At 45.1% G+C, this 24,170-nt stretch overlaps 1 protein-coding gene across 1 annotated transcript in view; it reads right to left on the reverse strand.

Moving 5' to 3' along the window:
* Window positions 1-682: 682 nt before the first annotated feature.
* LOC144145456 (uncharacterized) overlaps window positions 683-24,170 on the reverse strand; it is a 32,340-nt gene continuing 8,852 nt past the window's right edge. Inside the window, exons 3-8 of the mRNA XM_077677078.1 lie at window positions 19,136-19,293; window positions 14,422-14,617; window positions 12,930-13,037; window positions 10,538-10,638; window positions 8,304-8,415; window positions 683-1,450 (exon numbers count right to left, since the gene is read on the reverse strand). Of these exons, the coding sequence (XP_077533204.1) occupies window positions 719-1,450; window positions 8,304-8,415; window positions 10,538-10,638; window positions 12,930-13,037; window positions 14,422-14,538 (1,170 nt within the window). The 5' untranslated portion in view covers window positions 14,539-14,617; window positions 19,136-19,293 and the 3' untranslated portion in view covers window positions 683-718. The remainder of the gene's footprint in view (window positions 1,451-8,303; window positions 8,416-10,537; window positions 10,639-12,929; window positions 13,038-14,421; window positions 14,618-19,135; window positions 19,294-24,170) is intronic.

Here is a 24,170-nt window from a genome sequence, read left to right on the forward strand (position 1 = left end):
GAAATCTTTCGAATAACACAAACTTGTATTATGTCTTCATGGCTCCATGGAATATTTAAAAAATGAAGTAATAAATGATGCGTGATCCGCTTTACTAACATTACTTTTCCTTTTATTCCAACAGTCCTAAACTTCCCTGTATCTAAAAAAGATTCTTTTTTGGCCAAAAGTACAGCAAACATACCCCGAAAAAGGTGCAATTTCCAGCAAAAATCATCTCTGCGACTAACCGTTCCTCGCCATCATCTGGAGTCGAAGGAGCGGGGGTAGACGTATCCGTTTTGGGTGGAAAATGGGGGCACCGCACATCTAAGAGACAAGTGTACACATTCTGCACACTTGAAAATTTCGACGTCCCCGCCATCCGGGCGCCCAGTTTGTACATTGCTTCCCCCCTATGACGGGACAAAAGAAATAAAAATAAAAATAACGGTGCTTCTTTTGTTTTTGTAATAAGAAAGTTCATTAAAAACCTAAAGACATTATGTTGTTTATTTACACCATTGTATTTTATTTATTGTTCATGGTTCTTTACTCTATACTTTGATGTTTCCTCCAATGAGCACTTGGGATTATTAGCTAGCCGGAACGCTCACTCTTTCAGGTAATTTTTTGTGGCTTACAGCATCACACCAATGTCTCATTATACGTCCCTACATACAAAACATATTGGGTGCACATCTTCTGTACCATGAGAACCTTCGTGTGCTATATTACATCATGGTTCAACCCGGAGACCCACGGACACAGATGTAGCAGGTCCCATACAATGCCCAAGCCCTTCGCACAACTGCTGCAACGTCAAGTGCCATTTCTCCTCTAAGCTGATGTCCCACACTCCAAGTAGTGTCTCGGCAATGGCACAGCAGGCGCCAGCCGCAGCGCTACTTTTCGATGCCGCCTTTGATGAAGACGTTGTTTGGTGCGGCGCATTGCCGCTGGACAGCACGGTGTTTGAGCGGTCTAATGGCTGAACAAGTGATGGTGCCACACTTTTGCCCATATTTACACCGACGACTCCGTCACACATCTGGCTGCTGAGTGGGGCTGGCGTCGCACTGGTGGAAGCTCTGCACGAAGTGCGGTTCGTTGCAGAAGAGGCACAACTGTCACTAACTCTACTATTCCTTGCGGTATTGTCCTGTATATTTGAAGGCTCTGTGGCATTGCAAAGATTATGCAAAGCCACCAATGCCGACGAAGTGGCCGCTGAAGGAGTCCTCCTGAAAAATGCAGTAGCGACACCCGGTGTGCACCTGCAAAGTCTTCCTGGCTCGATGGCGATGTGCACATCTGGCGCTAACTGCTTCAGTGCCAGTGCCAAGCTCTTTCCACGTGTGGGACTTCCGCGATCCACCAGATGCTGGTAATCCACTATCCATGTCAGGCGCTCCATTTTGTTCCTGGCGATCAGGCAGGAACGCAGGGCGTTTCTGTTTGTTAAGGCAACCTGCAGAAAACAAACGCACGCTTAGGAAACCAGTATAGGCTTAACGGCCAGAAGCAGAAAAAAAGCTTTGTTATGTGCATTCTTTAGAGTGACTAGTAAGGTGTGTTTTGGTTAATGTTTTAGGGTTGAAAATAACAAAGGCTGAACTCCGGCTGGTAGATCTGGTACTTTATGCGTATTTCGGGCCGCAATGCACACGAAATCCAGTTTATGTGCAAGGTACCATGTTGGCACTGGCGACAGGTGTTTGTGTCATGAGATCAATAAAGTTGACCTAACGTGATTATAAATTGTCATGCTCAGCTCTTTCTGCCAGTAATAAAAGTAGGAACCAGGAGTAGTAGAGGGGAAACCTGTACTCACAATTCGGCCTATAGACATACCTACAAAGAGAAACGCCCGCCTGACCCAATTACTCCCGGACAGGTTCATTCATCAATGCCTAGACAAAACGGCTACGCCTAGGACTTGTTATTTCGGGAGTACATTCGTGTCACGACGTAAGGGCTGAATGAGTCCTCGGTGTTGAGTACAATCCCAAATTGTACTCCTAAGCAGGAAAAAAAGGGGAATTAGTGTCATCGTAAATTCGTCATCACCTCACTTACCCCTTCACATATCCAAGTGCTTTTTTCTGGTATCTGTACCCCTTACAAATATCTGAAGGGCTGGTTAATGGTTTCCCCCTAACCAAGACTATTAGGCTGATAATGAATTTCAGGACAAAATTGTAGTTCTGAAATATTCTCGAATACATTTTTTATGGATTGGTTTATCCAATTGGTTTTTCATGCTAAATAGTACTAACAACAATACACAAAACCATTATCAAGGATTTCGGCCTGCGATGCTGGCAGAAGGGTGTAATGTAATTCGTGAAGTGGCGCACCCGACGAGTTGAAAATGCCCAACTGATGCTGTCAACGCCTTCCCAAACTGCTGCATAATCGCTTTAAATTTCATGACCACATTCTGATTACAGTGGAAGAGCTCAATAGTGACGAAATTTTGAAAAATTACACCATGGAGAGAGGAAAAAAAAGTGACATCATTTTTCGGGTGTTTCTTTTTTATCGCAAGCCACTTCATATATTGAACTGAGTTTTGTTGATATAACTTACTCAGGTATCTAATCAACGCAGTAGAAAATTTTTCTATAAAACCATTTTCTAGGGACAATCAGGATTCGGGGAAACTGCCTGCTTTCACACATTCCTCAATAACTAAAGAGCCCATTGATATATTCAATTCGTTTTTGCATAGAATTGCTGCCCATAGAATTGTCCGAAAACCACTTTCAGGATTTATTCCAAACCCGCGCCCAAAGAGTCCAGTGGTACTTTTAGGTTACACTTCTCTGGACATACAATGCACTTCAATTTCTCGCGTACGCACAGCGTTCCCCAAGTGTTGGGATTTTATGCAACCACACGCTCCCGGTAGAAGCTTGTTATTCAGTGGTAAACAATAAATAACAAGGGTAATACCCGTTGATGGCCTTGAGGGCCACTATACACACCTGACAAGTATCGTTCATACCTACGGAGATAACAGTTATCATGAATATTCGTTTTAGCGCACCGTCTCGGTACAATTCGTTTTAGAAAGTCTAATACCACGAGATTTCCGGGCGTTTCCCTTCCACACACGCCTCCGGTAGGAGCCCACGTATTGACAGCTGTCCAGACTACCTAATTGTGCACAACTCTATGGTGAAATACGTAATAATGACCGGTCAGAAATAACTCGATAACTACCATTCCATTAGGGTCCTTTGTATAGTGCTCAACTGGGCATCGCCGGGTACTACCACCGGTACTCATATCAATATATTTCTCCTATGCGTGCTAGCATGGACACCACAACTAAGGTGGTTTAGTTAGAACAGCCTTCTGAAGAAAATTTTGACGTATGGTCCTATTCAAGCAACTCTTGACACGTACATCTGTAGATACGGCACAGAGGCGACAGGCAGGCAGGGACAACGACGGAGTGATGAAAATGCTCAGTGGTGTTTTTTTGTAAGCCTCTCTGGTGCCCTCATAGTACTGGTACCCCACAGTGATTCGTGTGACCTCGGCCATTTGGCCTGTGCCTGTGATTCAAGTGACCTCTGCCTTGGTCAACGCTAGGAGTAAAGACGGTAAACTCGCTGCTGTTATGTTCTTCGGGTATATTATACATTGGCGGCGACCCGAGCGCATAAAATGCACGTCTCCACGTAGCGATGTCGAGACATAAAGTGTGTATTCATTCGCCAGGCACACGCGCTTGTTCCGGGTGCCATGCCCTCCTTCCGGCGGCAGCCCACGTACTACATCTCCCCTCTCCGCCGGCGTTGTGCTTGAACGAACGTCGAAAGTTGCCGAGGGGTGTACATGGAGGTGAAACATTGCACCGACCTCACGCTGCGTCGGCTTCGCGTGTACATGTGCGACGTGCTTGGTCATCCTGGCTCTGGAGCACGTGGCTCGATAAGTTGCGCGTTACAGTCGTAGCCCTCGGCGTTCTGTATGACTAGGCCGGATCGTCTTCACGGGCGGCGTACGTTTCAGATGCGTTCGGCTTGGAGCTCAGCCTTGTTTCTGAGATAGGACTTGAGCTATTTTCATGCAGTAAGAACGTCGTCACATGAGCAACTCCGCAGACAATAGCCGTTTTCGAGCGGCATTGAGTGGTAGGCGAGAAGTGTTTCGTACGGGTTGTTTGTCTTTTGAATGGATGCCTTGATAGCCTTCACGGACGCTTCTGGCAGTGCTGCACTGTTGGTACCATGGGCTTGAGGTGATGTGACAAAAATTGTACTCGCGTACAAATTCCGCAAAAGCCGACGCGGTCGTGCAGGCAAACCGAGGGCCGTTGTCGGATATAACAGTATTGGGAATTCCATGTCTTGCAAACACCGACTTGCAATGTGCGATGACAACGTGAAGCGACCGGGATTTGTGGCGTGCGATTTCTGTGTATCTAGAGTAGTAGTCTTATCAATACCAATAGCGGTCGCCGCAGAAGAAAAGGTCCATTACTACTATTTCCCATAGTGGGCTAGGAAGCTCTGTTCGCATCATGCAAAGTTTTTGTTCTGCTGCTGTTGGAGACATTGCATACAGCTGATGATGAGCCGCTGTGTGTCGTCTCATATGCCTGGCCGCGACACTGATTCGTTGACTCGTAATTCCGTTTTTTAGGCCGAGGTGATCAGTGTTCAGGTCATGCAGAATTGCTTGGCGCAGGTATTCGGGCACCATTATTCTGTTACCAAACAGGACCAACTTGTGTTGAACTGCTATAATGTAACGTTCATTTCATAACGGTTTGAGTGCCTCTCCTAGATGCCGGTGGTGAAGTGGCCACCATTTCTGCTCACATAGTAACTTGCTGTAAGCCCAGTTTCTGTTTCTTGATCATTGCTTAAAGGATTGGGGTTGTACCCGGTGTCGTTGACGTAACAAAGCTCACATAGGCCTCTACGTCCGCGACAAAGTCGTCTTCGCGTGTTTTCTTAATGGGAGAGCGTGAAAGGAAGTGAGCCGGTATAAAAGTTTTCCCTGGGATGCATACCACGTTTTGCCGGTACTGCTTAAGCCGCATGCGAAGCCGTTGTAGTCTGGGCGTCAGTTACGAGATGTGTTTTCTGCCCTGTAATGAGACTAGAGGCTTCTGGTCTGTCTAGCGTTTGGAGTACATACCGAGAAGGTAATCTCTGAATGTCTCGCATGCCGAGACAACTGCCAACACTTTGTCTATTTCCGCGTATCTCTTTTCTGTGTCTGTCATAGGGCGTGACGCATCGTATACAATCTTCAAACAGTCACCGTCTTGCTTCTGACGGCGTATGGCGCCCAGCACATAAAAGGATGCGTCTTCTGAGACCATTGTATGCTTCCACAGATCGTAGAGTGCTAGGACAGGAGGAAAATTCACGAGCGTTTTCAATGCGTTGAAAGCTTCTCCTCTGGTAGGTATCACACAAAACCCTGCTTGGAGCTAAGCATTGAGGTCAACGACGTGATCACGTCAGCCGTGTTGGGCACGAAGCGCGCTAGGTAGGTTGCCATGACTATAAGTCGGTGAAATGTATCGTTCGGTGTTGGTGGTGTTATATCCAGAACGGCATTTAATAGATAGCGGGTGGATATCACGTTAATTGATTTGCTGTCCCAAAAAGTCTAAGCTTGTTTCTAGGAACACGCACTGTTCTGCGTCCAGCGTAATACATGTTTATTCGAAGCATTGGAGCCCTGCATGGCGCCAATGATCGTGACGATGATCGATTATCTAAACACTAAAACATCGCTCACGTGAAAATTACACCTGCCATCGCTTCCATCACTGATGTCATTCAGCATTGTAAGTTCTCTGGAGCTGAGGCTATACCGAAGACCTGTTAAGCAGTGTCTTCCGAAAGGTGTAATGAAGGTTGACAGTGCGCGGCTCATAAGGCGATGCCTCAGGGGGCGTGTCAAGCCCCTGAGCTGATGCCAATCTTGGAGAACACCTTTTGCCTTAGATAACTCCGAAAGTGAGTGAGTTGCTAGCCGAATCTGACCTTGAAAGTTTTATCGCCATACACCACGGGCATGGAGCTCGCACACGCCCCCGTAAACCTCTTCACGCACCGAGCGGACCATGAGTTTCGGGATGCGCGCACAGCCAGGCTTGCTTTGACGATTGGTTTTGGAATTTTGCTGGGAGCTATTCTGCCACCTTTTCTTTGCATCATTGTGGTGCCACGAATGTGGCGTATTGTTATGGGCCGGTTCCGACCAGTGCTTCACAAAATGGCAAGCCGAGTAGCGTATACTCACGTTGGGTTATTAACCGTCCCATACTTTGCGGGACTGTTCCGACTTTTCATACAACGCTTTGAGTACCGTGTTGTCCTCGTCGGGACAGCTATATGTCCCGGAATTGTTGCTGACAGCCCAATTAGGAATTTTTTTGCGATCCAAAGCGTGCTCAAAGAGCCACGTCACTCTTCAGAACACAAAGTTATTAAGAACGTATCCAGGCAGAGCTTCGGGTAAAGCTGACCTTCCACGTGAAGTGCGACAACATTTAGGGGTACATTCTTCAGCAAGAGCAATGGTTGCGAGCATCATGCAGCCAGAACAAGTACCACTTCAAGAGGCCGCAAAAATAATGAAACAATAGATTCGTCTGGAAAATACCGACATAAATAAAACTGGTTTCGTTGCCTCCCTATATTACCCCTATGCTATGCTACCTATGCTATCCCTATGCTAGCCCCCCTCTCTTCCGTCCCGACTTCCTTCATTGAAGAGTTGGTAAACCTAAGCTGGTGGCTGCTGCCGTGTGCACAGTTCCTCCGTTCAGACAACGAGAAGTGGGAGGCCAAACTTAAAACTGTAGCATGTACAAAAAAGTTGCAGCAGACAAGGCTGCAGCAAAAAGACGACCATGAACTCTTTATCCGGCAGAGTAACTCTCTGAAGCTCTGTTGTTGACGCACTGGTTCCGATGCTCGCGCTTGCCAGAATTTAAGGAGCAAACCACAACAGTCAATATTATGTGCACGGCACCACAGAGTGTGTCAATGGGCGTCAAACAAAATATACACAAAAAACACTCTCCGTGGAGAGCGCGTGTTGTATGCTAAGCACACGCCTATGAGCCCATGCGGAGGCAGTCTCCTAAGAATTGGGTACTGAACCAAATTGTCCTGAAGTACAATGTTGCAGAACCCTCAAGAGCTTTGGTGTAACGGCTCTTTAACATTGCTAACGCAGTGTTGACGAAAGAAACGGGTTCGTCTGTCTGACACCAACGTCGAGATGCAACTCTTGCTGAGTTCAAAGAAAGGAGTCTACTAAGTTGCGAATATGCATTCTGGAAATTCTTTGTTACTCCTACTGTAATATTTAACCAGCATTTATGAAACGCCTATATATTGTACCTTTACATGCGGTTTCTTGCGCTAGACATTTATGTTCATGCATGTGAGTAACTTGCTATTTGCACTTTTCAAAAGCAGTATCCTGACTCCATATCTGAAGACCCAAGTAGAAAGCACCATCTGTGTTTCACTTGTAATAGACGAGCACCACACTTGCAGTTAAGCATGTCTGCAATAAATCTGGTGCTCCCTAAAAAAATTCCTTTAGGAGCGTTTCTTCGCATATTCTGCTGCCGGAGGTGTTCAAATTCGTATAATATACGTAGTTCGATGTGAGTGTTACATTGCTGATTTCATTTCGCCTCAGGAATATTCGGTACCACATTTTAAATAGAAATTCAAGTGCAACGTTAATGTAACGACAAGTTGCAAGGTTTCGAGTGTAACTTGAAAAGCTTGTAACGGGAACTCGTTTCGAAATTGGGAAGGAACGAGGAGGGAACTTTCGTTCCTATATTGGAGGAACGTGTACAACCCTGAGGAAAACTGAGGTTTATGACCCACGCGATAGATGCCATCATTATGTAAGTACATATTTCAGCTTTCGCAAGCCATAAATGATGTATGTGACGGAAGCATTAAAAATCTGTTGTTCCAATGGCAGCTAAGTGTTTCAGCGTCAGCTTACTTTATCTGCAATGGTACACTGCCAGCAACACAAAGAAGCCATCTTGAAGTTCATGACATTCGCATGAATGTAGGCTAAGATTTTAAAGGTAAGCTAGCACTTTCCACAAAATAATAAATGAAAAGAAGGCAGGCAGGCGAAAAGCAAAAACGCCCATTTGTACGAGATTTCAGCGCACGTTAAAGATCCACATGTGGTCAATTATAATTGATAGCCCTCCACTACGCCGCTCCTCATCATTTGCGTTGCGGCGGCGGGTTAATCCCTACAATCAATCAAAAGGAAACCCTGTCTTAGTATGCACTCACCGGCCCTGTGCTCCGTGGCCAAATCAGGAAAGTGCGTAGGTTCTCCATGCGGGGAAGTACGTCACACAGGCTGTCAGATAGCGTCCACCGCTTCAGCTCCAGCCTTTCCAGCCTGCACAGTGAGCAGAAGGTTTTTCCAGATACAAGCATGAAGTCACAGGAATCGAACCCCTAACACCACCGAAGAAACTAGACAAGTGATGCTAGCAAAGTCTACACAATAATCAACTATATCGATTTTTTTTGTTGAACACCTGAATAATTTTTTTAAACGAGAACTTTTTTCCATTATTATCTACAAGCGAACGAGCGAAAATCGTAAGAACAGGCTCTTATGGGACTGCAATTCCGTCCCCACTGGAGTGGAGCCCAGTACACCATGTTTTATTAGGCGGTCTTTTTTTTCTCATGGAGAAATGACCTGAAGATATGGAACAGGCAGTCATGAAACAGCACTTTTGTCACCTCCGGAACACGGTAAAATGTGCTATAGCACGTTGGCTGCCCTTTTCGCATCTGTCAGAGCAACGCTGGGGCCCTTGCTGTCTGGATGACCTTCACACCTTACGTGGAGCTGCGACGCTTGCAGCTTTGAGCGTAACAGGACCACAAGTACTCTTACAAGTTAAAGGAAAGTTGGGAAATGAGTAAAGTAATACCAAATCCCGTGTAAACTGGAGTAGTGAAGTTTTCTTCTCGCAAAATATGGCCCCAAAATTTCCCCATCGTGTTATCTTATATGAAATAAATAAAATGTTATTTCGGCAACTGATCAAGACGACCTGAACAATAGCCTACGAAACATTCTGAAATGGTGTGATGAATGGGGCATGATTCTTAATGCTAACAAGTGTGTGCATCTTCCTCTTATTCGTAAAACAACAACACTCAAGCATGTGTACAAACTAGGTTCAGTGCTGCTGGAAGAGGTGAATAACTATAAGTATTTAGGCGTGACACTAACAAATAACTTGTCCTGGAACCTTCACATCAACAACGTTTGCTCTTCTGCCTTCCGAAAGCTTTGTTATCTAAAAGACAAATTTTTAAAATTGCCTCGCCTAGCGTAAACTTTTAGCTTACGTAGCATTAATAAGACCCAAGCTCGAATACGCATGCACTGTTCGGGGTCCGCATACAGAAGTTAACATTGATAACCTTGAACGAATTCAAAGAAAGCTTTGCGGTTTATACATAACAAATGTTCCGAACTGATTCACCCTCCGAACTAATGAAAATTAACAACCTACCTTTACTCAAAATTCGAAGACAGCAATTCAGACTTGACTTTCTTTCCCTACTCGTAGGGAACAAATTAGCACTCGACCCTTCACTGTTTGTATCGCCCTTAACAACAAGTGTTACCCGGCACCACCAACCCCACGCGCTTACTCCTTACTTTGCACCAACTAACCTTTTCAAGTTTTCTTTTTTTCCCCGCACTATCAGTGAGTGGAATGACCTAGCCACCACAAATGTGCTGTCATAAAGTGGTGTATTGCTGTAGAACTGTGCTCACTTGTATCGCCCACCCTGCTTGGACCTAGTGTCCGCAGTATGGTATAAATAAAATAAAATAAAATAAAATATCAGGATATTGGGAAAACCAAAATAGCAGTCCAGCAACCATGACAGCACAAGTGCCCATTGTCCCCGGAGCCTGCACATGCATGTCCCAGTTATTTTCTCACGCCGATTTCTCTACGTTATTTTCTGTTCTTTTTTTGCTTATATACTTGTTTTTTGGCAGCACTTCACCGACGTTTCCTGATGCCAGAAATACGTTTATCGACATAAGCCATTCATCAGCTCAACGCTACTTCAGAGCGTTCATACAGAGAGTTTGTTACGAGCAGAACCAGATGTTGAAATTCGTGTTAGGCCACTCTAACAAGAAATTTTTCCGCAGATATCGCGAAGTGTACCCCGAGGCAGAAATTAGGGAGGCAGATATTCTCAGTTTTGACTGAGTCCGCTACTGGTCACATGTGGATGTCATAGGTTGCGAAGCAATAGAGCCCTAATGACCACCAGTGTGAAAATACGATAAAGGTTGTGATCTGGCTGTGCTGTTGTGTGAATATCAAGGGCATTATACAGAGCATTCATTAAGCTCGGGCAAATATGCTTGACGGTACCGCCATTCCGTATCAATTGCTTGTGCTAAGTGCATGAACATGCATATTTCAAGTTCACTTTTCTTTGCACTCACATGCTGTTGAAGCTTCACTCACCTTGAAAGTCCAAGGAGCATTGTACTGAATCCCTTCCCATCTTCGCCCCCTTCAAGCGCCAGTCTTCGCAGATTTTTCAGTTTGCCGATGGAAGTAAAGAACTGCAGTATATCGAAACGTTTTTTTTTTTCTTTCAGAACTTCCGCCAAGTTGGGCTTTAAACACACAGAATCATTACAAAACAGCGAAAATGTATTGATTGGGAAAAAAATCCCCTCATAATGCGCGAGTTTCCCACAGCAACTACAAAAAAATCTTGCACAAAGCGCACGCACAAAATTATTCTAAGCCTTTTTAGGCAAACTACAGAGGCTCCAATACAAAAAACTAATTTTAGATCGCAGTTTGTCACTCTAACGTATTTCTAAACCCGCACTCGTAACATAACAAACGTAAATGTTTTGCCAGTCTGTGGCAACCTGTCATGCAATGTGAATACCACTAGTTATTGTCTTCACCACAATGCAATCGTCTACCCACTACTATTTTTTGCATTTCTCGCAAACCATCATAAGCCAACTACATCAAACTAACAGCCCACCCCACGCAAGCAATTTGCAATTCCATCTTCCCATTGCACGCATTCATTTGTTAGAGTCTTGCTGTCTTTAGCCTTTAGAAGTGAAACCAAACAACCTAGCACAGGAGACAATTCTGCAAATCACTGGTCTGGTAATCGCTAGTGATACTTCTATTACTATGAGTGAGTGGTCATTTGGGTGCGCGCAATTATACCACCATTATTAAATTCGTCTCAACACTGCTGCTCCTCGGTTCCATAGAAAGCGTTTTCTAGTAAGGAGACAGTTGTCCTGCGCTTGTGCTGTACTGTACCGCAAAAGTACCAACAATCAATTCTGGTCATAATAAACACTTGCCGAAGGCACCACCATTACGCTAGCACTCAAGTGTTTACTCTCTACTAAATCAGTTTACTTTCATGCTTTTATTACACTAAATTGATATGCATGGGACCAAGTGTGTGACTTTAGCAATCATATTGATTACAGTTGTCTCCCAAGAAGTAAGAGGCAAATATCTTGGACTGAGATTCAACAACTTCTACTCCCTCCCAGAAAAACCCACTACATGTTCACCTTTGTAGGCGCAACAGTAATTAGAAATTCAAAAATAGAATTTACCACCAGTATTGGAATATAAAGGGCCCCAGTTGCAACTCCGTCTTTTTGTGAGATGCCCTGATGTATGCATCACCATTCCCATTACTGAAATTTTATGTTTATTGTAGCCAGCACAAAAAAGTGTAGTTTTGATGTTTCACCCATGACACAGTGTCATTCTGTATTAATACAAGAGCTGTTGCCTTCGCCAAATAATATGGCACTACATGATAGAGAGTGCCAAAGATAATCAAAAACAATCCGCACAACTGCCAATGTCTAGAAGGGAGCCTTTTCAGCATTGCAGCTACCTACAACTACCCATCCCAGCAGGTGCACCTCGGCATAACGCAATTTGGTTTTGGGTATCAGTTTTATGGAAAATGAATGTGTGGCTCTTTTTTATTTGGCAATCAAACAAGATTAGGAGGTTTAAAACCACCACCGTATTTATTATGTAATTTTATAAAATGTACCTGTGATCTAAACTTTTAGACATGACGTAAATGTTTCTTTGCGGTGCCAGCTGTGTAGGGTAGATGTGTGTTTATATTTTTTCCCATACGCGCAAAACATGAGTGCAGGGAATTGAAGTGGTTGGTTATACATGCAAAAATACAGCATCTTTCGGATGCCGCAAATATACTTCAAAAGACATTGGTGCCACTTGCACAAGGGGTGAAAGAGTGGAGAAACAGGAGAGTGCGGGTTTCACCTAGCTTATTTTGGTTTTGCCAACTTTTAGTAGGTTTTGCTCGGCTTTGCTAAGTTTTAATAACTTTTGACGTAATCTTGCTAGGATAGGCTAAGTATTTAGGGGTGACGCCAAGTGTAGCTGCATTGTACAAGGCCGTTCCAGTCATTCCCCCGCACTGGCACGGGATCCAATTGTGGAAGAAATCAGGTCGGCCCCCAGGTCCGCTGTTTCTCGAGGGTTGCACCACTGCTACTGGCTGCGATGTATTTTTTGCATTTTCGTACCCCAAGAAAGACTATCAACTTTAAAATGGTATACCAAGGGGTGCGCATAAGCATATGCCCCTTGAGCTCACACTCCGGCAGGCGCAAAAGCCAGCTTCAGTGTTTTAACGCACTATCTGCAGCGGTGCATCCATTACAAGAAAACAATTTTCTTGTTTGATTTTTTTTCTCATGCCACTCAACCAAGGTTAACGCAAAACATCTACGATTTCAATATGTAAACGTAAGCGTATTCGCTGAAAACCGACAAGTATGTACTATGACAACTACTGGAGAGATTGAAGTCGTACCGCAGCAGGCCAGTTGGTGCAATTTCCCAAGGCCAATTCCTCTAGTCGGGACAGCAAGCCGATCAATTCCATTAAATACTGGCTTATGCCTTGTGCTGTCGTCAGAGACTGCAAAGAAACAAAATTGATGGCACATTAGCCGGTTCAAGCATTTTCCAAACATTTACAGGCTGGTTCTTCTAAAGTTTGTCCAAGAAGAATGACAATTTCAAGGAATGACAAGGCCATGTTTCTGTCTAGAAGTTGATCAATGACAGCAGTCCCAATGTGCACCTGCACTGCATATTCGCTATGCTACATCAGTACTCTTCGTCAATCTGTAGTTCCTTTTTGAGCATAAACTTTTCCTGCACAAGATTGGTGTTTGGAAAGTCAGCATTGCACTAGAAGTTTCAACTAAAACGAAAATATCCAAAAGTTTTTTAATCTTCGCTGCAATGAAGATAAAAAAAGACGCACCGACCACACAAACTCCTGACATTCCAGCATACATATAGGTACTTAGCCAACCAACGATCTGTGGTGACGATGCTGTCATACAATTTTCTGCTGGCTGCACGACGGAGGAATTCGGTCTACCATAATCTGTACTCGGAGGTTGCGCAGTGTAGTTGAACACCGAAGTCTTTCCACCAGTTTCTTCCAATGCAGAATATCCTTTATTAGAGCACGCGAATTGTCAGCGCCCGCAAGGCAACATAGACGGACTGCCCTTCCACCTTCCTCGCAGAAACTCTTTGTCTGAAAAATACAGCTTGTTACCATCGCAGCGTGGTCTCTCCCCACCTTCTTGCCAAATAAGAACGAAGTAAAATCTCGTACAAAAACATAAACAGAATGTGAAAACATCTGTTGAATGTTCTGAGAGAACTACGACACCTAAAAAGTTTTAAGTGCAAATACGAGTTATTTTTCCAGTGATATAGCAAAATGTTGAGGTTATAGTTGCTGTCCTTTTCTGGCTGCTTTTTCAACTATTGCGAGCCAGTCATTGTCTGTTGCATAGGTGGTACTCTGGTTAGCGCTTTCGGCCATGTAACTATACAGTAGAACTTGGGCGCAACATTAAACCCTCACAATATCCATTCGTGTTTTGGGTATGTAACGTAATTTAAATGCGATTGTTCTGCCGCAGCTCACTGATGGTGATGGGACTTTCAAGCAGGAAAGGACGTAATGTCTTGCATTCAAAATATCACTATTTTATTTACTTTATACGAAGCGTGTCAATAAAAGTCATGTGTCATGCACTAAGTCAGCACCGTTACAAAGTGAGATGGGTTAGAACCTTTGGTGCCAGAGTGATAAGTTCAAAAATTCAGGCTTTCTAATGATGCCTTCATGTTTGTTGTGCAGAAGGTATTAAAAAACAGAAAGGAGAACCACGCAAATTCGAAAAGGCACCACATGGCACCTCTGCAAATCAAGCCGTACGTGCAAGCGATTTTCTGTCGAAAGTTCCTCTTTCGCAGCCCACTGGTTAAGCACATACCAGCACACGCAGCCGGTTCTCCATAATCACAGCCGCGACGGTCTCCTTGGAGAAGGGCCGCAAAATGAGTCCATGGGCTCCTCGCAACTCCAGCCGCTCCAAGCCCTTGATGCGCATGAGATCCACGAGGCAGCCCAAGGGTGCTCGTCGGTCCCGCTGGTCTTCAGATTCATGCCCGGGGTTGTTTGGCCCTCCCCTGTTATATTGGCAACGTACTCACAGGTTATCAATGCGCGTGGAGAGCACTTTAGTCGTAACAATTTACAATACATAAGGACTGAAAAAAAACTGACGGTGCTGCTTCTCCGCTCTTGGAGGTAACATGGCAGAGCGTAGCAGTGCTCATTAGAGCACCCCCCTCCACCATGCGAAATCTTGCAGCGCAGGCAAAATCTGTGCCAGCGGCACTGATTTCACTTGAGATAGCAGCGCGTCATCTGCTACGGCTCCGCCCACTTCACCACAGGAGGCTGCACCTATATTGCGCGCGTCTTCTCAGGTACACAGCCTAGCCGCGGTGCTTTACCAGAAAGCATTCCAGCTGAGTTATCAAAGCACGCATGCATGCTACACCTAGAAAATTTTTAATGCACCTTGTAGTTCCAGAGGGTCATTTTTATTGCAGCCGTCGCTTTAAACATGCCAAACGTTACCAAGCAAATAATCACAGAACAAACAATACTGAATTATCAATCTACGTTTTCGATTGAATCGAATATATAGATAATTATCACATTTAAATTTGCTCGCGGCTGCATGCATGCGTCCCTTGATAACTCATTTTGCAAACTCTTTTAGAGCACTATGACTAGAAGTTTAGTACGAGGGCGCACGGGGGGCATGGGGTGCAACAGTAACAGACGACGAGAAGCTAACTCTCGCTGTACTGCTGCTTGCTCAAGCACCTCGTCATTGCGCGTGGCCCCGGTGGTGGCGCTCTGCAGAGCACCGAACGAGCTTCCATGTTATTTTCAACAGTGGCTACGGTCGTACACACAAAAACGTAAATTGATTTCCTCTTGAAATGAGCGCATTCCAATGTTTTATGGACAAGGACGGTAGATATTTCAGAGCTCAAGCCACCAAACGGAGGTGCTCCTGCATGCTTTTCTGGATACGAACAGTCTAGAATCCTCAAGTCATCGCGACTGTCAATAGACCACAAGACACAACATTCTCTCTCCAGTAATGCTGAAATGTCTTATACCAGAAAGATTGTAAAAGCACCGCTCTTTCTCTCTGCCACAAGGGAAAGCAGTTACCTATGAATGCTGTTTTTACTTTGAGTTCTTAGTGTTGCAATAGGAGCGACCGATGCGTAGATATCTCCGACAAAAGTGCACATGTATACCTACGCATAAGGGAGGCGAGGCAGGAGAAGTCATCAGACTGAATCGCCTTCATTCATTTTTGGTTGTTTAGCACACAAAAAGGTGTTTTTATAGTTCATAGCAGTGCTGGGCAGGTTATAGATACCTCGAAGTGACCTTGTGCAGTGATGTAAGCTTGACAACACAGATTTCTCACTAATTCATCTGCAAGCAAAAGTGTCACACCCTTCAAAATACGAAACTACTAGTGTAGCGCTCTTCACAACAAAATTAGAACACCCATCCACTCCCATCCGCAAAAAATATATTAAGAAAAACCTGAATCCCTTCAAAAACTCGCTGTATGATTGGGGATATCAGCGGTGAAAGCAAAATCTAACACTGTATTGCCTGCATTGTGTAGTCTGCATTGTGTAGACTATATTTGTAGTCTGCATTTTTACAGTCCTTTTGACAACTCACTCAGTCACTATGCATTAGGGTGCCCTGGAATGCATCTATCGCCGTTCCGGTCTTTCACAACACGTTTAGGGCATACATACGTCTAGCGCCACTTTTATCTCCATTTTTTGCATACTGCAACACAGTTCTATGGCGGTTTAATGCAACCAATGTGATAACCTCTCCTTAAACCGTTTTGAACCTGTATTGAATTACCTCGTATCGTGCTGAATTGCGTTTTCCGCTTTTTCTTGTGTGTGCCAGCCCCTTCAAATACTCCTTGAATAGTAATCAAATAAAATGTGATTTATGAGCGAATTACAAGGCGCATAGGCGGATGCTGCATCTGGCTTCTTGTTAATTCCATTTCACTATCTTGGACGTCTTCTTCCACATCGCCAAAATTTCGCACCATAAACTACATCGGTGGAACCTGAATTACGAAAACCATCTCTTTTCTTCCAAATACCGCATTATCTTCGTTATTCCAATTCAACCTGCATCACACTCAATCTGTGGAGATTCCATTCATTTAAGGACCCGCCGCGGTGGCTCAGTGGCTAAGGCGTTGCGCTGCTGAGCACGAGGTCGCGGGTTCGATTACCGGCCGCGGCAGCCGCTTTTCTGATGGAGGCGAAAAGCAAAAACGCCCGTGTGTACAAGATTTCGGCGCACGATAAAGATCCCCAGTTGGTCAAAATTAATCCGGAGCCCTCCACTACGGCGCGCCTCATCGCCTGCGTCGGCGCGTTAAACCCTACAATCAATCCATCCATTTAAGGGTTCATGTTAGAACAGTTTTATGCAAAACGACCGAAGATAGCATCGAAAAAGGTACTAATTACGCACTCACACACATATGAGCATGCAAGCAAGAAAACCGTTCTCTTACTCGGTGTCCATTGAGGAATACCCTAACGCCCTGCCTGTTGCATCACGCATTTTGCCATTTAAAAGTCTGAATTGCTCGGGAATTCACTCAATCTACACAAATACACACAAAAGCCCTATTCCTACTTTTGGAGTAGAGGGCAGAGCAATGAACGAGACGAAGAGAAGATGAGACAAACATAAGCGCTTATTAACAACCAAATGATTTATTGCATCGGGGTGCCAGTTTTAAGCATGTTGGTCGAGTACCAAAAACAATAAGGAATCATACCCCCCACGTGGCACGAATCTCCATGGCGGGCTGTCTCGCCAAGCTGAGGTCCTGGTCCGATGTCTTCGCCTGGGAGTCACCCTTACGCCGTCTGTAACGAGGTTCTGGCCAACTCAGTGCCATGCCCCGTTTAACTACAGGTGCCCTTTTTACCCTACTCCTTAATTTGGTGTGAATCTGCCCTGCCCTGCGAAGACTACGCCTTCTGCACATCGCCTCCTGCCGCCAACGCCCCGGACGCGCGCCCGATTTCATGGCGTGGATACAAGGTCCACATCATGGCCCCCTGCTCGGATTCCTTCGGGAAAACAGAGTGTATCTGTACATTTATATTTCATTATTCTGAATTGCAAACTTCCGCAGCAAACGATAGGTGGTCCGGGTACGGAAAGAGGAACAAAAAAAGCCGCACCAAATTGATCCCTAGAAAACGCATAGCAATGGTGACAGGACTCACGCTTCAAATTTGGAGACAGTGAATGTGCTCCTCGATGATCGAAACCCCTCAGTGTACTAATACAATCTTCATCGGGCTGAGCAATGCAAAAAGCCTCGTAAATATCGCGTGCCTTCTGCTACCGATAGCGACGCAGTATACTGCATTTTGAGAACAAACGGCGCTCAGCCACAACTTTTGCAATGCGCATCAAGATGCGCGGAAACAGACCCATTGAGGACATTGACATGTGCACGCAAACGGTCGTTGATGAAACGGCCCGACTGGCCTGTGTAGCACTTTTTGCAATTTAGTGGGATGTTGTACACCTCTTGAGATTTGCACTCAACATAAGGCCGAGCATGTTTCTTTTCAGAGGTAATAGCTGGACTGTGCTTGTAATTAACTTTTCTGCACAGCGTGTAAGATTGTTCGGCGTGGTGAAAACAACGCGAACGCGCGCTCTTCCAAATACTTTTGTTGATATTGTGCGAAACATTATGTACATAAGGGATCGCTGCCGCGGTAATTCTTGCCACATCCGGCGGTTCTCGACTGCCTTTGTTGGCAGTAGTGACCTTAACAAGAAGTGATCAGCCACACATTTTAAAGTTTGGCTTGGGAATCCCGCCTCGGCCAGCCTACAGGCCTGTGAATTCAAGCTTGCCTCGACTGAATGCTCGCATGACCGTTTTATGGCCGCCCCCAGGCAATATTTTGCTTTGCCTCCCTTCACAAGTTTCGAGTGGTATGATGAGTACGGGAGAAGGTGCTTTTGAGAGCGGGTGGCTTATTCCCAACACACGTGGGTATTAGTAAATGTTAGTTCTAGATCTAAAAATCTTATTTTGAAGTACACGAAGGTGTCCGACGTCAGCTCTCAGGGCTTCAACTCAACCTAGAAAAAATCCAAGATTGATTCCCTGTTCGGTTTGGTGCTGGTTTCGTCCGTTCGTCCGGTGCCACCTGTCTCCTGTCATCACTGCTGTTCATTTTTTAAAGACATTATTATGGTGCGGTTTTTTTTGTCCCTCCTCCCCTACCGCTCCTTCTTTCTTCCTTGTTTTTTGGTGGTCGCCCAGAATGTGTAAAACTGGCGCCCTGATGCAATAAATCATTTGGTTGTTAGTAAGCACTTGGGTTTGTCTCGTCCTCGCTTTTTCCGGATTATTTCGCTGCCTTTTGAGGTACATTTTGCGGTACATTGTGACACATTTAAGTTATGTACCAACCGGCTCAAGCGCCAACTCTTCTTCAGTTCCTAATCCTACAATATTGCTTAATAATGTTACTTCCGAAAAATGATGACAAGCAGCCACCACCTCAAGGGCAAATATAGCTTACCTCTGGCAAGATACCACGGCTTGGAGACTGTTGAGTGCAGGAAACAAGGAGGACACGAAGGCGAGCTGGAACGGGTTCACCTCCAGCGACACCCGTTTCACCGTGAGCAGCTTTCCAGCATAACGTCGCAAATGGTCCACGGTTTCTCCCTCCAGGATCTCCACGAAAAAAAAGGAAGAAAAAGTATAAAGGAAATTTCCCTACTTGACCAACTGAATAAAAAATGCGGGTAAAAACTATCAGGCATGTAACTTGGTGATAATTGTGTTGTTATTTACAAAAACAACACAGGGCATACAGTTCCAAATCAATAATATCAAGTAGGCCAAGTGTGGTGCTTTTGTGCAGGAAAGGATGGCATGAAGGTGAAGTGCTCATTAAATGTGATTATTGGTAGGCTGTAAGAGGCCCAGTCCAAATGGGGAGAGGTGGTCGTAATGCTACATGACAAAATACGGGAAGGTTGTAAAATACAAAGGGCTTAAAGGAACGCTCCTTGCACACAAAAGGACAGTGAGTTTCCCAAGGTCTAAAAGGCAGCCATGGGACCCTCCGTCTTTTATAATGTTTTCAAATCTCACTTACGATGCACTGATTTCTTACCCTGGGTTCATCTACTAGAAAACGTGAAGGGTGTAATGGGATGAAGTACTTGCAAAGTTAACAAAGGACACCGCTTTCTAGCAATCGTCACAAGCAAAACACTCAAGCAGAACATAATACTGAGGCCATTCCTCGCTCTTTTCACATCGTGATGTTGCTGCGTCAATTACAAGCAGTGAATGTTTACCACGTGTGTCACAGATTTTAACCTGCGGAAGGGTACCTCTGCAGTTGTTGTGTATTTCTTTTGAATGGCTTTTCTCGTGCAGTTTTTTTTTATCTACAGTTTGTTGCTTCTTCGTGTGTCCCTTGTTTCTTGCCAAGATTGTGTGAGTTCCTTTTGTATGGGCGATTTGATGCCCTATTAATGGACGTGAAAAACGTCTACATCATGCTAGAGTGCAGCTGTAGTAGCACCCTGGTCACCTATAATATTGAGCAAACTTCTGCAGCCTCCAGGCTCCCAGCTCACCATAATTTCCAAGCTGGGAGCATACGCAGACATTAACGCCTATTAGGTCACCTCAGCAGCATGTGTCTGCTTGAAATCTGTGGTCCTAATATCATGACAAAGCTTGATGGTTCTGTAAGGACAATGTGTAATTGTGTTTTTTTTTTTGTTTGCGGAGTGTGTTTCCAAGTGAGTAAATGCCATGTGGCTCAGCAATACAAGTACTGTTTCTTCTGTTAAAAAGGGAACCTATTGTGAAGCATCCAAGTGTTGCGGGCTGGTTATTCTGTTATTTAGAAAAGGTGGCTTCAGTGGGTAGGCTAACTTTGTGGGGTAAAAAAACCAGAGAACCAGTTTCTTTCCGAGGACCAACAATCAAAATATCTGCACCCATTGTTACAGCTTTTTCAAACTTATTCCGTCTTTTTTCAACATTCCTTCTGCGTTCTTTTGAATTAGTTTTTCCTGCAAAGTAGTGTATGTCTAACACCCCTCCCGCATGTTTTAATACTAGTCAATCCTGCTTAACTCAGCGCCGCTCCCGCGTTCCTTTTCGCAAAAGTCGACCCCTCTTTTACCACTGTTATTTCCTGCCATACCTCACGCTTAAACAGGCGCGCATAGGCGGATCTCGGTTTGTGCGTGCTCGTGCGGAGTCTGGAGGATAGGGAGAAGGGGCATGCACGCGAATCTATGGAATCTATAGACCTTATGCAAAAGTGCCGCCATCTACCGGAAGAAAAACGAAACGAGCACGCGACGCCATGTTGGGGGCTGGCGGTCGCGGGATTGCTTGCTACGGAGCGTGTGAGGGGCTTTCTCGGCTTGGCGATCCTTTTATATTCAGATTTAGGCGCAGCAAAATGAGTGACGAGTGATCTGTGGACCTTTCTCTGTTGCCCACATTTGCGGGCGACTTCGTAAATACGCATTATGCATCAAAAAAACAGTCGGGGAGGCACCGGCAGGGAAGCTGTTGGAGGCTGTCGCATTTCTTCTTTTTTTTTTGGCTTTGAGAACGCAAACATTGGAAAGCGCATCCGTGTTGGTTCGCATCCTGCGGGTTTCTCAGGAGGTCATTCCTGAAACGCTTCGAAACTTGCAGGTTGTCATGAGGTTGAAATGGGGGAGGGGGCACTCGCGATACGCTAACGATCCTCTGGGATGCAGAGGAAACCTGCAAAAGAAAAAAAAACACTTTACAAAACAAATTGCATACCTAGAATTTTTCAACAGCGGAGCTGTTGTAGCTGGCCGTGATGTGTAGCGCGTAATGTGTGTGGCGTGTAACGCGTTAAACATTGCCAATAAATTACCAATAAGTTGCCAATGAATAATTAAATTACCAATAAATTACCGAGCGCTGGTGAGAGCGTGCCTCACGGTGACCGCCGAGCGTCCCTAGCACAGGCGAAGGCTTTAGAAAAAAAAAACTGCGAGAACCTTCAAAAGCGAGAAAATGCCGATCGCTCGTGAGCGCGTACCTCGCGGCGACAGCTGAGCGTCCTTTGCTCGCGCCGTGGGGAACAAAACTGGGTGCAAACTACCGCTTAGAAAATTCCGCTCGAAAAATTTGATCTTGCGAAAATAGGCTACCGTCGATCAGCAGGCGACGAGCGGTAAATGACCGACACACGGAATTACTACCTACGTTACTTGCGCTACTCATTGCGCTACGTGAAGGTTGCAACTCTCGCGGATCCCTTATTTCCTGTAACGTTTGGCAAACGAAACAATGCGTAGTACTTCTATAAAAGCCTACCGAACGTCCAGAATAAAAATAAAATGCGGGCGCTTAAAGCACGAACGGCGGACTCAAAACTCTACCCGCACGATAAGGTACGTGCTGACCGATGCAGTGCGCCATAACTACCAGCAGGCAGGAGTGCTCCGCGGCAAATACAGGGCTAGAAAATAGCTCATTTTGGGATCTTAGTCCCGCACATATTATTCGTTTCGTGACTATGCATGCGATCTAGCTATAATATTACTGCGCGAAGGGAAGTCGACACCCGCAAGCGACTTCACGTAGGGCTCGAGTCATGCTTCCGTTAAGAAATTAAAAGAAAATATGATGTGTACGCTATTTCCGTGGTCGTCCTCGTATCATATTTGTGCACAGTAAGTTACACGGCAGTATTTGGGCATCTTGGACAACGATAAATGCCGACGTGTGCGTCGCTAACCCCGGGCTATTATGTACTCAGCGGTATCCGGAGATCCGGGAATACCCCAACATGGCGAAAGCGCACGCGGTTCCCGCAAGAGGGCGCCAGTTTTTGCATAAGGTCTATAGGTTTTGTGCCCGTACTGATGACCACAGCGAATTTTAGGCAAATACCTATTTTGTTTCTTGGGTCCGTATCATTCCTACGGATATGAGACTAAACTAGAAGCTTAGAAGGCCTGTTATGGTGTTTTAATAGAGCCCATAAATGCTTACTTCGCCATTCAGCTTACTTTGGCGTTTTTGCCTATATGCCACTGAATGGCCATAAATGACTATTGTCAGTGCCTTTTTTATGTCAGCATCTATATGAGCACTAGCCTCAAGTTTCGCTTTCGGGTGCAGTGTGACATCTTTCTTCACGTTGTCTGTTCTGAATTCTATAGGGTTCAACCTGGTCCTCTAGTCAAAACAACTGCGGAAAACAACGGCTAGCACCAGTAGAATGGCACGCGTATTTTAAGGGAAAAGGGCCACAACTTCTAATAAAAGCTCTGGAGATGGTGGTAGTTTCTATTGTTGCCCCTATTTTCACAGTGATTCTTGAATTCCACCACGTGCTTTTCAAACATTACTTTTCCAGCATGAGCAGTCACATCCCTGTTTCAATGAACATAATGAAATACAACTGGATTATCGACGATACCATTGAGCATCGAACACTGTGAGCAGATCCCTCCCACGCTGAAAAGTCAACAGCAAAGCGTCATTGCGCAACTGCATTTTCTTACACCTTAACCTTTCCACTGCCTATTGCCTCTCAAACGTGCTTTTGCATCAAAACTCTGTTTCCGTGCTAAACTGCTATTTAAAAACTTCTTTTAAGTGGGTGGAAGTGTACCTAAGAATGTTGGCACGTATTGATTGTTACATTTGAACATCATCGTATTTGAGAAATATGCTGAAGTCGTAGTCCGTCTTACGTTTAATATTTCTCTCTGTTTCTGTTGCGCTGCAATTGAATTGCGTCACGCAGACATCAACTACACTCAAGAACAACTGACGGACGACAACGGAAATTCCCACTGCACGTCATCACCGCAGCCAGCTATTCCTCCGCGCGGCACAAAGCTTGCCTTACTGGGAGCATTTTGAAACGCGTTCGCGCTGACGTCTGTGGCAATCGTTTCGGCGGAATGATACACTGAATGTCCATTTGCCTGCCTCAACCTCCACCCGAGTATAGCGCTCTTTAAAAGTATTATTTCTAGCTCTGAAGTATTCTTTATCCCGCCTGTGTGCCCGTATGCGACACTCGAGCAAGTGCCAGTAGCCAAAGAATATGAATGTGAGCAGGGCGCTTGTTGAATTCAAGCGGTGGATCGCCTTTGGTTCAGCGTTTTTTATTTTGGACAATTGAAGGGCTAAGTTGAATGGTTGGCACCGATGTGCCGCCATTAGCTATACAAATTTTGGTTTTCGTGTCACACATGCAGGTCGGGCATGTCTGCATTTGAAATTATTTCCACCTATGTAAATATTTGTGGTGCCTATTTTTTCCTACGATAGAAGCCTTAAACGCTGTTTTTGGTGCCAGTTTTTTGGCGCCTAAAACGCACTTTTTTATCGCTAAAATGCCGGCCTCTACTGACGACATATCCCTTGTGCTGGTGGGAGGCGCACACGTGGACATCAAACAGCCGAATGCGACCTGTCAGGTGAATCCACTAATCGAGCGGATTGCGCAGTGCGTTATACAGACATTAAAAATCCTAGGACGCGGGAGGAAGTTAGACCACCCCATGTTTCTTCCT

Source organism: Haemaphysalis longicornis, unplaced genomic scaffold (genome assembly GCF_048455015.1).
Source record: "Haemaphysalis longicornis isolate Haplotype H1 unplaced genomic scaffold, Haemaphysalis longicornis Haplotype H1 scaffold_7, whole genome shotgun sequence".
NCBI lineage: Eukaryota > Metazoa > Arthropoda > Arachnida > Ixodida > Ixodidae > Haemaphysalis > Haemaphysalis longicornis.